Raw genomic sequence first — 13,688 nt, 5'->3', positions numbered from 1 at the left:
GGCTAGAGATTCCGTTACTTCGCAGAAACTTACTAAAAACACTTTCTAGCGGGCTACCAGCGAGGCTTGGGAATGACTTGTGGCAATGTTCTGTGTTAGGCTTGTGCGGGTGCTCTTGAGAGATTCGGCTCTCCCCTTTCGGTCGGATTAGGTTACAAGACTGAGCTCTCGCTGCTCTGGACAGCCTGTCTTCCGTTGGCTGTCTAGTATACTTTCATTTAATTGTAACTGTTTGACGAAGTTGCTGAAGTTTCGACTTCAACGTAACTTTCTGAGTACAGTTGGCAATTGAGCGTTCTGCGTACAAGTGGCCTATGTTGTCCGTCTTGAGCAGTTTCTTCCAATGAATCTCAGCCTGACATCTGCTTTTCCTACAGCTAGTCTATGTGGTCGTTGTTAGTTCGCTTTGAACAGTTACTCCTACGTATTTTACGATTGGTCCTGTTTCCAGTCAGTTACTGAGAACAGCGTAATTGGCCAGCTCGCCTGTTTATGAGTACAACGGGTTGGTTCAAATGGCTCTGAGCACTATGGGACTTAACATCTGAGGTCATCAGTCCCCTAGAACTTAGAACTTCTTAAACCTGACTAATCTAAAGACATCACACACATCCATGCCCGAGGCAGGATACTAACCTGCGACCGTAGCAATCGCGCGGTTCCAGACTGAAGCGCCTAGAACCGCTCGGCCACCGCGGCCGGCTGAGTACACCGCTATATTTGTTCACGTTGATCATCGACTGCCACTCAGTGTACCAGTTATCGATCCTCCGCAAGTCGTCCTGTATTTCGCTAAAGTTTCCTGGAACTGCAGCTTCAGCATTGTTCGCATGGAGCTTCCAGCATAATCCACTACATCCTTTACATATACTGTAAACAGTTGCGGCCCTATAACGTCCTCGAAATTACTTTTACATCTGTCCACTTCATCCCATTAACAACCACGTGTTGAGTTCTGTCTGCTTAAAAGTCCTGGAACCAGTAGTTGGAAATCTGGTCCGAAACTTGTTAAGTTTGTATTTTTTTTAACGAAGCGAAAGTATGGAACGTATTCACGTACAAAGAGAGCAAAGTTTCATAAGGTCTCTGTTTGTGGATCCATATTGATTCCTACAGAAGAGATTATCGTTCTCCAAAAATATACGTGAGTATGTAGTGTGTTCCATAACCAGGGCAGGTTTTAAGGTCAAGCGACGAAAGCCGCCTCTTGGGGTGCCACACTGGAAAGGGAAACAACTGTAAGATTTCTGCAGAAGAAGTATCACAACTAGTAGGGCCCACTTGGAGCGCCAAACTGAAACGGGCGCCAGGCGTGCAAGCGTAAAGTGTGTATATAGTGCGTATCACAGTTGTGAAAACTGACGCAGGTCACAGTGTACGAGAGAGAAAAAAAGAGGGGGGGGGGGGGGGCGCCAAATGATAAGTCGCTTGTGCGGAGAAATGTTCTCGAATCTATCGCGTCCATAACTCTATAACAGATTGACGACAGCAATAAAGGTCTATAATTATGTGAATCTGCCCTGTGACCCCCCCCCCCCCCCCCCCTTGATAACGGGTACAGCCTGCTCATTTTTGCAGTCGTGTGTTACTCCAGCGACCTACGATAAACTTCTGATACAGTGTTAGCAGTTGTTTTCGCGTCATCTTTAAAGAATCATACAAGAAGCTCATCAGGTCCACAGATATTTCCTCTGGCCACAATTACAGATAATTTTCTCTTCCACGATATCTGAATATCTGCGATCTCGGCTTTCCTGCAGTGACTGAAAGGAGGAATTGTAGTGAAGCAATTGCAGAAGACGGAATTCAATATTTCGGCCACAAGACAGTGTAGCCGCTAGATAACCTGAAGTAAATTAAGAGCGACGTAGTATATCCACTGGGTGTACCGAATGGTGGATATGTTGACACTAATTCAAGATCAGTGGAAAACTTCAAAAGCCTCTCACTTCGTTTAAATAAGCACAGCAGGCAAAAAAGTAATCACCCCCAGTAGTCATCAAGTTAATACCGTATACCATTACCTTTAGCCGTGATAGTGGCCGCAATTTCGCCGGGAAGGGAGTCCTCAAATTTCTTCGTGTACAGTTTAGTATTGGAGGGCAGCGTGGAGGGTAAAAATCATAGAGGGAGACCAATAGATGAATACACTAAGCAGATTCAGAAGGATGTAGGTTGCAGTAGGTACTGGGAGATGAAGAAGCTTGCACAGGATAGAGTAGCATGGAGAGCTGCATCAAACTAGTCTCAGGACTGAAGACCAAAACAACAACATGCCACATCAAGCTGAAGGCACTCACTGATGATTACATCCCGCAAAGCTGCGAGACTGCGGGACGTCGATTGCTATGTTTCTCCCGATTTTCCAAATGGACTCACGTATTCACTGTCTAGTAGCATTGGATGACTTAGCAGGCCGGTCGATGTGCGATATGGCACCTAAGTACTCGTCAAACCGGCAACCAATGTGTGAAACCCTGTGAACACGGGTGTTGTCATCTTGAAAGACAGAAATGTCCACGACATAGTCATTATGAAAATGCGGAAGCAACGACAACATCTGGTTATCGAGAATGTTGAAGCCGGCCGGTGTGAACGAGCGGTTCTAGGCGCTACAGTCTGGAACCGCGCGACCGCTACGGTCGCAGGTTCGAATCCTGCCTCGGGCATGGATGTGTGTGATGTCCTTTGGTTAGTTAGGTTTAAGTAGTTCTAAGTTCTAGGGGACTGATGACCTCAGAAGTTAAGTCCCATAGTGCTCAGAGCCATTTTTGAGAATGTTGAAATCAACATCCTGGTCCATATTCACTGTGACTTGGATGAGTGGGCCCAAGTCATGGTACGGAAAACACCCTAAAACGTGACGGAACCACCTGCGGTCTGAACTGCAGCCTCCACACACTGCTAGTTAAACCCGTCGTAGGGCCTTCGACGCACGCGGAAGCTTGTATCATTCGGAAAAGAGATAAAATTACAATTATTCGGACCACACAACTTGCCTGCAGTCACCTATCGTCAAGTTTGTGTTTTTTGGCCCATTGAAGGCGCGGACCTTCATATATCGCTGTGAGCAACGGCCTTTTGCGAGGAACCCTGTTCCAGTTGTCTACTGCATGCACTTCCTTTCGTAACATTCTTTCGGGAACTGATTGAGATGGACCTGTATTCATTGAGAACAGCAATTACTGTTGGGTTAGGTACGGATTGTCACTAGTCACCAATCCCTGTCGCTTAGAATCTCTTCACGACCTCTGTTCCTACGCCGTACACACGTTGGACAGCTCGCGTTAATAAATCAACAAATCTGGCGACGTAGTTCATGGTGTTGCCATGGGCACATACAAACTTCATGGCTGCTGTCACGTCTCAATGTCAGGTCATCTTACTTCGCTGATTACACACAGCTGACTGGCACATACACACGACTTCACTGATAAGACTTACGTCGGGGTTGTAGGGTCACATCACCGCCTACTAGCAATTATGAACCACCTACAGCCCTCCAAAGCGTTCTGCGGCCTCTTTACGAGGGTGACAGGTATTTTGTTTATCTGTGGGCCAAACTACAAAGCGACACGATGTGAGAGTAACGCGTAAAATCAACAAAAGGGAAACTGAATGGAAGGCACATTTGTCGGGATAGTATTGTGGATCTCCACTGACGAGTCAAAACGTTACGACCACCTGCTTAATAGCCAGTTGGTACACCTTTTGGACGCACTACAGCAGCGAATATGCGTGATACGGATTCAAAAAGTCCTCGGTAGGTTTCGGAAGGTATGTGGCAACAAATGTCTACGCAAAGGTCACGTAGTTCCCATAAATTACGGTCTGGTGGTTTTTTGACGCTTAGCTGGTGCCCGATGGCGTCCCAGACGTGTTCTATTCGATCCATGTTGGACGAATTTTTTCTCCATAATGACAACATGACTTGACTACCATGCTCCTCAAACTACTATAGCACGATTCTGTCGTTCTGACACGGACAGTTATCCTGCTGCTCCGATGTCATCGCCGTCGGGGACGACATCGAGCACGAAACGACGCAGGTGGACAGAAATAATGTTCACGTAGTCTACAGATGTCTTCCATTACTATCACAGGTCCCCCATAGTATGACACTGCCCCCAGCGTTGTGCGTCCGTCATACCGTGCGTGTTTCAAGTAGCTGTTCTCCTAGATGACAGCGAATCCATACACTACTAGCAACCTGGTTTAACAACACATATGATTCCTCCGACCAGGCGCCACGTTTCCATTGATCCACGGACCAATCTCGAGGATTCTGTGCCCACTGCAAACGTAAGTGACGTTGTCGTCGGATCATCCTAAGAACAGATCGTCGCCGTACATAGCGGGCAAGCCTCCGTTGGGGCGTGGACGTCCAACGACTTACCGCCTACTCGTGTTTTCTCTGGCCTTCATCCAATTTCGATAGAGAATATACACACATCAAAAAAAGTTTTGCATCACACCGGTTCCCATAACTCCAGAAGATAGATGTTGACTATGGATATTGTATCACAGACATAGTCCCTTTGACTGTTCAGAGATGTCACTAAACCCGCCCAAAGATGTAAACAACCATGCGTGAGCAGCGCCTTTTAGATGGAGGGGGTCCGACAGCCGATCAGTTCCAGTCATTCCACCAGGAAGAAAGTACACGGCTCGTGGTGTCTGTAGTTCAACCATGCCTAGACGGTCAATACCGCAGTTCGATCGCGCCCGCATTGTTACTTTGTGCCAGGAAGGGCTCGCAACAAGGGAAGTGTCCAGGCGTCTCGGAGTGAACCAAAGCTATGTTGTTTGGACATGGAGGAGATACAGAGAGATAGGAACTGTCGATGACATGCCTCGCTCAGGCCGCCCAAGAGCTACTACTGCAGTGGATGACAGCTACCTACGGATTATGGCTCGGAGGAACCCTGACAGCAACGCCACCATGTTGAATAATGCTTTTCGTGCAGCCACAGGACGTCGTGTTACGACTCAAACTGTGCGCAATAGGCTGCATGATGCGCAACTTCACTCCCGCGTGCACGGCGAGCTCCATCTTTGCAACCACGACACCGTCCAGCACAGTACAGATGGGCCCAATAACATGCCGAATGGACCGCTCAGGAGAGTCATCACATTCTCTTCACCGATGAGTGTCGCATATGCCTTCAACCGGACAATCGTCGGAGACGTGTTTGGAGGCAATCCGGTCAGGCTGAGCGCCTTAGACACACTGTCCAACGAGTGCAGCAAGATAGACGTTCCCTGCTGTTTTGGGGTGCCATTATGTGGCGCCGACGTACGCCGCTGGTAATCATGGAAGTTGCCGTAACGGCTGTACGATACGTGAATGCCATCCTCCGACCGATAGTGCAACCATATCGGCAGCATATTGGCGAGGCATTCGTCTTCATGGACGACAATTTGCGCCCCCATCGTGCACATCTTGTGAATGACTTCCTGCAGGGTAACGACATTGCTCGACTAGAGTGGCCAGCATGTTCTCCAGACATGAACCCTATCGAACATGCCTAGGATAGATTGAAAAGGGCTGTTTATGGACGACGTGACCCTCCAACCACTCTGAGCGATATACGCCGAATCGCCGTTGAGGAGTGGGACAATCTGGACCAACAGTGCCTTGATGAAGTTGTGGACAATATGCCACGACGAATACAGGCATGCATCAATGCAAGCGAACGTGCTACTGGATATTAGAGGCACCGGTGAGTACAGCAATCTGGACCACCACCTCTGAAAGTCTCGCTGTAAGGTGTGGTTTTCATGAGCAATAAAAAAGGGCGGAAATGATGTTTGTGTTGATCTCTATTCCAATTTTCTGTACAGGTTCCGGAAATCTCGGAACCGAGGTGATGCAAAACTTTTTTTGATGTGTGTATTTTGATTAAATGGCAGAATCGGTAGTAAATATTCAAATCCTTTACTTTGCTGATCGATTTCGGTCACCGTGTGACCATCTTCAGTGCTAAAAATACATAAGAAGCATCAGCCATGATCTTAACACAAAAGTGGCCTTATTTATAACCGCCATTGTCATATGGGAGATTATGGTATTTTTGTTAATTTTTTTATTACTTTTTGTAAATACTTGTTAAGAACATATGCTGATAGTGTCATTCATTAGGTTGGTCAAGTCTTAGAGTATGATAAAAGAGGGAGTGAAGTCCCACTGTAAAGTGTTAATGTTTTTACATTTAATCGATGTTTCTGGAAACATCGATTAAATGTAAAAAGGCTGTTTCTGATGTTAACTTCTCTGTATTTGTGTTTAAAAAACTATTATGTGTTTTTAAGTTGGGTATATTCCTATAAAATTTTATCTTGTACTTTGGGTCAGACGGGGTAACTTTATTGTATTTTTTTTTCTTTTTATTGTGGCTGTACTGCGCTTAAAAAGTCGTCATGTTATTTTAAAGGTTATATTTTATTTAAGCTTTGGTTTTTCTGTTGATGGTATTTGTTGTTTTTGATGTCTTCGTGGTCTACACTTTGTAATATAGAGGGCACTATGATGTTTGTTTTGCAATACTGAGCTTAGTTAGTTGGCTGTGTAAACTACACGCTCACCGTACGTTGGATCGGCAACTGCTAAGGTTATGAGATAGGCCCCTCTGTTAATTTAAAAATTATTGTATGCAGTAAAAGTGAAGATATCTGTTGGAAGTAGTCATCGTGGTACATGTCACAACTCATAGAAAATTTTGTGCTATTATGATATGAGCGTACAACATTCGAATAATTTGGTACGTACGAGAATCTGTATATAAACGTAGGCTTCCGCGGCCATTGCACGTTCAGTAAATTTTTTCTGGGTTTGTGACCACATTGGCAATATCTAAAACTACCGACGTCTCGGTCCCTGTTGCAAGTGACCTTCTTCAGGGTGTTTTTTTTTACTGCTGAATGAGAAAACTTTGTTTCTTATATACCTGCAGACGTGGCTGTTATCTAATTCTGATAGACTGTTAAGGTTGAATGGAAGGGATGTTAGAAGTCTTTATTGGTATTTTTATTATTTCTTTTCGTTGGTGGAAACCTGACGTTTTAATTGGTGTTTGCATTACTGCAAAGAAATAATAAAAACACCAATAAAGACTTCTAACATCCCATCCCTTCATCCTTAACAGTCTATCAGAATTAGGTAATAGCCACTTCTACAGGTATATAAGAAACATCCAGCAGTAAACAAAAACATCCTGAAGAAACTTGCAACAGGAACCAAAACTTCGTTAGTTTAGCGTATTGACATTGCGGTCACAAGCACAGAAAAAATTTATTGAATGAGTATCTGTACATTTGCATATGTTTTATGTTTCTGAAGATTTTTGATGGTGGTTATAAACAGGACCACGTTTGTGTTAAGATCCTCATGTCTGATGGTCCCTGTGTATTTTTAGTACTGAAGATGGTCACACAGTGACCGAAACCTATCTGTAAAATAAAGACTTTCGATATTTATAACCGATCATACCATTTATTCAATATATATTGGCAATAATACGATCGTGGTGCACACGATTCGCCCGCCGTTGTGGCCGAGTGGTTCAAGGCGCTTCAGTCCGGAACCGCGCTGCTGCTACGGTCGCAGGTTCGATTCCTGCCTCGGGCATGGATGTGTGTGATGTCCTTAGGTTAGTTAGGTTTAAGTAGTTCTAAGTTCTAGGGGACTGATGACCTCAGATGTTAAGTCCCATAGTGCTCAGAGCCATTTTTTTTTTCACACGGTTCCCAATGGAATTAGACATCAGGATTCCCATAGATGTGCACTATGAGCACGCCAACAAACGTTCAGCTTCGGCGTTTCAGACAAGTTCGATTCCAGACAGTGGGCGCCAACAAACGTTCAGCTTCGGCGTTTCCGACAAGTTCGATTCCAGACAGTGGGAATAACAATCTGCTCTTTGTGAAAGCCACTAACGTTGGTGGATTTCCCCATTTGCGGTCCGTATTGCGGTTAGAATGTTGATGTTTGCTCCGCTTGTACGCTTCCCTTACCGGGCCACGTACCAGTAACGCCTCGAGGCGGTATTCTATGTATATCGCGGTTAGCAGCGGTCGTACTATTTTGGCTCACAAGTGTATAAAGGAAACAGCATACAAAACACTAGTGTTACCAATTCACGAGAACTACAGAATCGTAACGAACAAATTCATAGAGGGGCTGCTAGGATCGCAACGGGTCGGTGCAGCCCATACAAAGGGCTACCACGTTGCACGGAGGAACTTAAGCGGGAATATTTGAAAGAAAGGCGACAGTTGCTTCGCAAAACTCTTTTGGGTAAATTTAGAGAATCAGTATTCGAGGCAAGCTGCACAACAGTAAGCTGCTTCCATCGCGTACCTCGTTTAGTGATCTTGAGACTAAGAAGACAGAGAGTAGAACGGGTATCGAGATTCTTCTTGTTCCTCTCTAGGCAAATGGAAGAAGACAGAAGCTAGCTAATTGTGGTACAAAGTATCCTCTATATGTACTGTGCGGTGACTTCTTGAGCATATATGCAGATTTTCAGATGACTAGACGTGACGTTTGCAGAGGTTTGTCTTGTATCTAGTACTAACAGCTATCCTTATGTCGTTTTCGGTGTAACATTACGGACGACTGACGTTGGTGCAAAAATTATCTTACTGAGTCTGCACGAAACAGGCTCGAGCAAAGAGGTCTTTTATCATATGTGAACACTATGTAAAGCTCGTGCTGACTGTCGTACACTTCGGCTTATTAGCGTGCCCGCTCAATTTATCGTGCTGTATATCTGTATCAGTATTTTTTCTTATGAGGAGGAAACTGTTCTCACTACATTTTTAGGGTGTTTTGCGCAGACTGGAGGCGACCATTCTCGAATTTCCGGCACACGTCATAGAACTACTTTGGATGGCTATTACCACATGCTACTGGACAAACCTGTTACAGACCTATGTTGCAGCGAGTGATTGTCCATTCGAATCTAGTTTTTCGTTGTGAAGTAACATCAACAAAAGGTACAAGTGATTGGTTGCGTTTGTTTTAATAATACCTAATATTCCTATTTAAGTTCCCTCCTGTGGGCTATACTGACATGTTTCGACCCTAGTAGCTCGTCTTTGAATTACTTCGACATCCACTTTCAGGACTGCTTCATAAACATCCCAAATACTGAAGCAGTATTCTGGAAACACGTAGTGCTCGACAATACACTTTGCCTAACGCTGCTAAAAACTGTTCTTTCCAACATTTATGTCATCGTTATTGTAACGGCTTTTTGTTTTTATCATAATAGCATAATCAACCGCACACCCGCCGAGCTGCTGGAGGAAATACTGCTTGTAGACGACTTCAGTGACAATGGTAAGCACACACACACACACACTCACTATAGACTGTCTTAACTGCGTATTGCGGAGATGACAGTTATGACAACAGCATTCTTTTTTACAGAGGAGGACGGTACGCTTCTTGAAGCCATTCCAAAAGTTCGGGTCATAAGGAATACTGTCAGAGAAGGTAAGTAGAAGTGTCGGTGTGACAGCACTGTCACTAATGTCAACACGTTTTTCGAATTGCCATAGGCCTCTGAGATGGAAGATCATTGACACAGAAATTTCACTATTTTTTTAAGCTTCACTACTTTTTCAGCTTATCATTCTAAAATCACGATTACATAAGCCTATCGCAAACCGAATAAAGATTTTTCCCTGCACTTCTTCCACCATACTAGAAACTAAGATGACCGGACAAAATATTAACCACTACGCTTGAAAGAGCACACTTGTGTCTTTAGAATGCTCCAGATGGTTTCCAGCTGGCACCGTCGTCTAATTCTCCATCGCTGACAGCAAAGTGCTGTATATGTGCCAGTCAGTCTTATGGAATCAGCGCAGTAAAATGAGTCGAGCGTACTCGTAGCAGAATGAAAGGAGCGATTGCTTTTGACGGGACCGTGACAACGCCGTGCTGAAGTGCGTTGTTGTATCAACACGGACTGTCCAATGTCTCTACCTCTCGCAGTTGTATAATATGACGTAAGAATAGTGGCCGCGTCTCCGGACGAACATTCCGTGAAACGAACGTCTGGAGTCACGTTCCTCACACAAGACCATTGATCACCCTTAAACGAAAAGCAGCACGTCTTTAGTGGACCAAACAACATAGAAACTGCACAGCAGATGTCTGGATGGTCAGACGAGTCGTGATTTTGTCTCTTTTCCAATGACGCAACGTGCAGAGTGCACTAGTCGCCGTATGGTGCGTTTAACTTGCACAGTATGCACAGGGATGACAAAAGTCATGGGGTATTGATATGCATATACCACAAGGTATAAAAAGTGGAGCTGTCATTTGTACTCAGATGATTCATGTGAAACGGTGTCCGACTCAATTATGGCCTCACCACGGGAATTAACAGACTTTGAACGCGGAATGGTATTTGGAGCTAGAATGCCTGCCTCTGAGCACTATGGGACTTAACATCTATGGTCATCAGTCCCCTAGAACTTAGAACTACTTAAACCTAACTAACCTAAGGACAGCACACAACACCCAACCATCACGAGGCAGAGAAAATCCCTGACCCCGCCGGGAATCGAACCCGGGAACCCGGGCGTGGGAAGCGAGAACGCCACCGCACGACCACGAGATGCGGGCATTTGGAGCTAGACACTCCATTTCGGAAATCGTTAGGGAATTCAATACTCCGAGATCTGCAGTGTCAAGAGTGTGCCGAGAATACCACATTTCAGGCATTGCTTCTCACTACGGACAACACAGTGGCCGACGGCATTCACGTAACGACCGAGACCAGTGGCGTTTGCGTATCGTTGTCAGTGCTAACAGACCCTGCTTGAAAAATCCGCAGAAATCAATACGGGATGAACGATGAACGTATCCACTGTGTTGTTAATGGTTGTGACAGCAGACGAGCGAGCCGAGTGCCTTTGCTAACAGCACAACATCGCCTGTAGCACCTATCCTGGGCGACTGCAAAACCGTCGTCTACTTAGATGAGTCCCGATTTCAGTTGGTAAGAGCTGATGGTAGGGTCGAGTGTGGCGCAGGCCCCACGGTTCCGTGGATCCGAGTTGTCAATAAGACATTGTGCATGTTGGTGGTGGCTCCATAATGGAGTGAGCTGTGTTTCATGGAATGGACTAGGTCCTCTGGTCCGACTGATTATGTTCTGCTACTTGGATACCTTTTGCAGCCATTCACGGACTTCGTGTTCCTAAACAACGATGGAATTTTTATAGATGACATTGTGCTATGTCACCAGGCCACAATTGTTCGCGATTGGTTTGAAGAACATTCTGGACAGTTCGAGCGAAAGATTTGGCGACCCATCGAACATTTATGGGACATAATCGAGAGAATAGTTCGTGCACAAGATCCAGCACCGACAACACGTTCGCAGTTATGGACAGTTATAGAGACAGCATGGGTCAATATTTATGCAGGGGATTTCCAACTGTTTGTTGAGTCCATATTACGTCAAGTTTCTGCACTACGCCGGGCTAGAGGGTTTCCGGCACGATATTAGGAGGTATCCCATGACTTTTGTCACCTCAGTGTAGAGGGCCTAGTTGGGGCCAGAAGAACACTGTTGCAGAAGCAACGAAAAAAGCATACCAAATTCAGAAGAACGCAAAATCCCCAAGATTGGCTAACTTTCACGGAAGCTCGAAATTTAGTGCGGACGTCACTGCGAGATGCTTTTAATAGTTTCCACGATGAAACATTGTCTCAAGATATAGTAGAAAACCCAAAGCGATTCTGGTCATATGTAAAGTACACCAGTGGCAAAAAACACTCAATACCGTCACTGCGCGATAGCGACGGATATGTTACCCATGATGGTGCCACTAAGGCGGAGTTACCAAATACAGTTTTCCGTAACTCCTTCACGAAAGATGATGAAGTAAATTTTCCTGAATTTGAAACCAGAACAGCTGTTAGCATGAGTGACATAAAAGTAGGTATCTTAGGTGTTGCGAAACAACTCAAATCACTTAAGAAAGGCAAGTCGTCCGGCCCAGAACGTATACCAATCAGGTTCCTTTCAGAGTATGCTGATACAATAGTGCATTTCTTAGCAATCATACACAACCGCTCACTTGACGAAAGGTCTGTTCCTAAAGACTGGAAAGTAGCACATGTCACACCGATATTCAAGAAAGGAAATATTGGTAGCCCATTGAGTTACAGACTCATATCACTGACATCAATTGCAGCAGGATTTTGGAGCATATACTGTACTCGAACATTATGAATCACCTTGAAGAAAATGACTTATTGATACATAACCAACACGGATTTAGAAAATATCGTTCTTGTCCAACATACAACTCTTTATTCCCATGAGGTAATGAGTGCTGTCGACAAGGGATCTCAGATCGATTCCGTATTCCTAGATTTCCAGAAGGCTTTTGATACCGTCCCTCACAAGCGACTATTGATCAAATTACATGCATATGGAGTATCGTCTTAGTTGTGTGACTGGATTCGTGATTTCCTCTCTGTGAGGTCACAGTTCGTAGTGATAGACGGTAAATCATTGAGTAGAACAGAAGTGATATCTGGCGTTCCGCAAGGTAGTGTCATTGGCCCTCTGCTGTTCCTGATTTACATAAATGATCTAGGTGATAATCTGAGCAGCCCCCTTAGATTGTTTGCAGATGATGCTGTAATTTACCGTCTAGTAAAATAATGAGATGATCCATTCCAATTACAAAATGATCTAGAGAGAATTTCTGTATGGTGCGAAAAGTGGCAATTGGCACTAAACAAAGAAAAGTGCGAGGTCATCCACATGGGTACTAAAAGAAATCCGATAAATTTTAGGTATACGATGAATCGCACAAATCTAAGGGCTGTCAATTCGACTAAATACCTAGGAATTGCAATTACGAGCAACTTAAATAGGAAAGACCACATAGATAATATTGTGCGGAAGGCGAAACAAAGACTGCGCTTTGTTGACAGAACACTTAGAAGATGCGACAAACCCATTAAAGAGACAGCCTACATTACACTTGTCCTTCCTCTGCTGGAATATTGCTGCGTGGTGTGGGATCCTTACCAGGTAGTATTGACGGAGGACATCGAAAAAGTGCAAAGAAGGGCAGCCCGCTTCGTGTTATCGCACAAGAGGGATGAGAGTCACTGATATGATACGCGAGGTGGGGTGGCAGTCACTGAAACAAAGGCGGTTTTCTTTGCGTCGGTATCTATTTACGAAATTTCAATCATCAACTTTCTCTTGTGAATGCGAAAATATTTTGTTGACACCCACCTACGTAGGGAGAAATGATCATCATAATAAAACAAGAGAAATCAGAGCTCGAACGGAAAGATTTAGGTGTTCCTTTTTTCACGCGCCATTCGAAAGTGGAATGGTAGAGAAGTAGCATGAAAATGGTTCGATGAACCCTCTGCCAGGCACTAAAGTGTGAATTGCAGAGTAACCATGTAGATGTAGAGACAAGGATAAGGATACAATCGTAAATCGGCCATGTCCTTTTCAAAGTTAGCATCATGACATGTTTCCTAAGTGATTTAGAGGAACCGCAAAATCCTAAACCTGGATGGGCAGACCAGGATTTTAATTCTGCTGCGAATGACTGTTAGCCATGCGAGGCGAATGACTGTTTCGTCAGTACACAGCCTTCCTCGAAATTAAGGTTCATTAGGAGTTGGCTCG

General features: G+C 44.7%; 1 protein-coding gene across 1 annotated transcript in view; it reads left to right on the top strand.

Moving 5' to 3' along the window:
- The window catches only part of LOC126471498 (polypeptide N-acetylgalactosaminyltransferase 16-like), a 598,884-nt gene that overhangs the window by 481,008 nt on the left and 104,188 nt on the right, over positions 1–13,688 (top strand). The window contains exons 4-5 of the mRNA XM_050099712.1: positions 9,276–9,343; positions 9,434–9,499. Of these exons, the coding sequence (XP_049955669.1) occupies positions 9,276–9,343; positions 9,434–9,499 (134 nt within the window). The remainder of the gene's footprint in view (positions 1–9,275; positions 9,344–9,433; positions 9,500–13,688) is intronic.

The sequence above is a fragment of the Schistocerca serialis genome, chromosome 3, assembly GCF_023864345.2.
Source record: "Schistocerca serialis cubense isolate TAMUIC-IGC-003099 chromosome 3, iqSchSeri2.2, whole genome shotgun sequence".
Classification (NCBI taxonomy): Eukaryota; Metazoa; Arthropoda; class Insecta; order Orthoptera; family Acrididae; genus Schistocerca; species Schistocerca serialis.
This window is presented reverse-complemented; position numbering and strand designations above follow the sequence as displayed.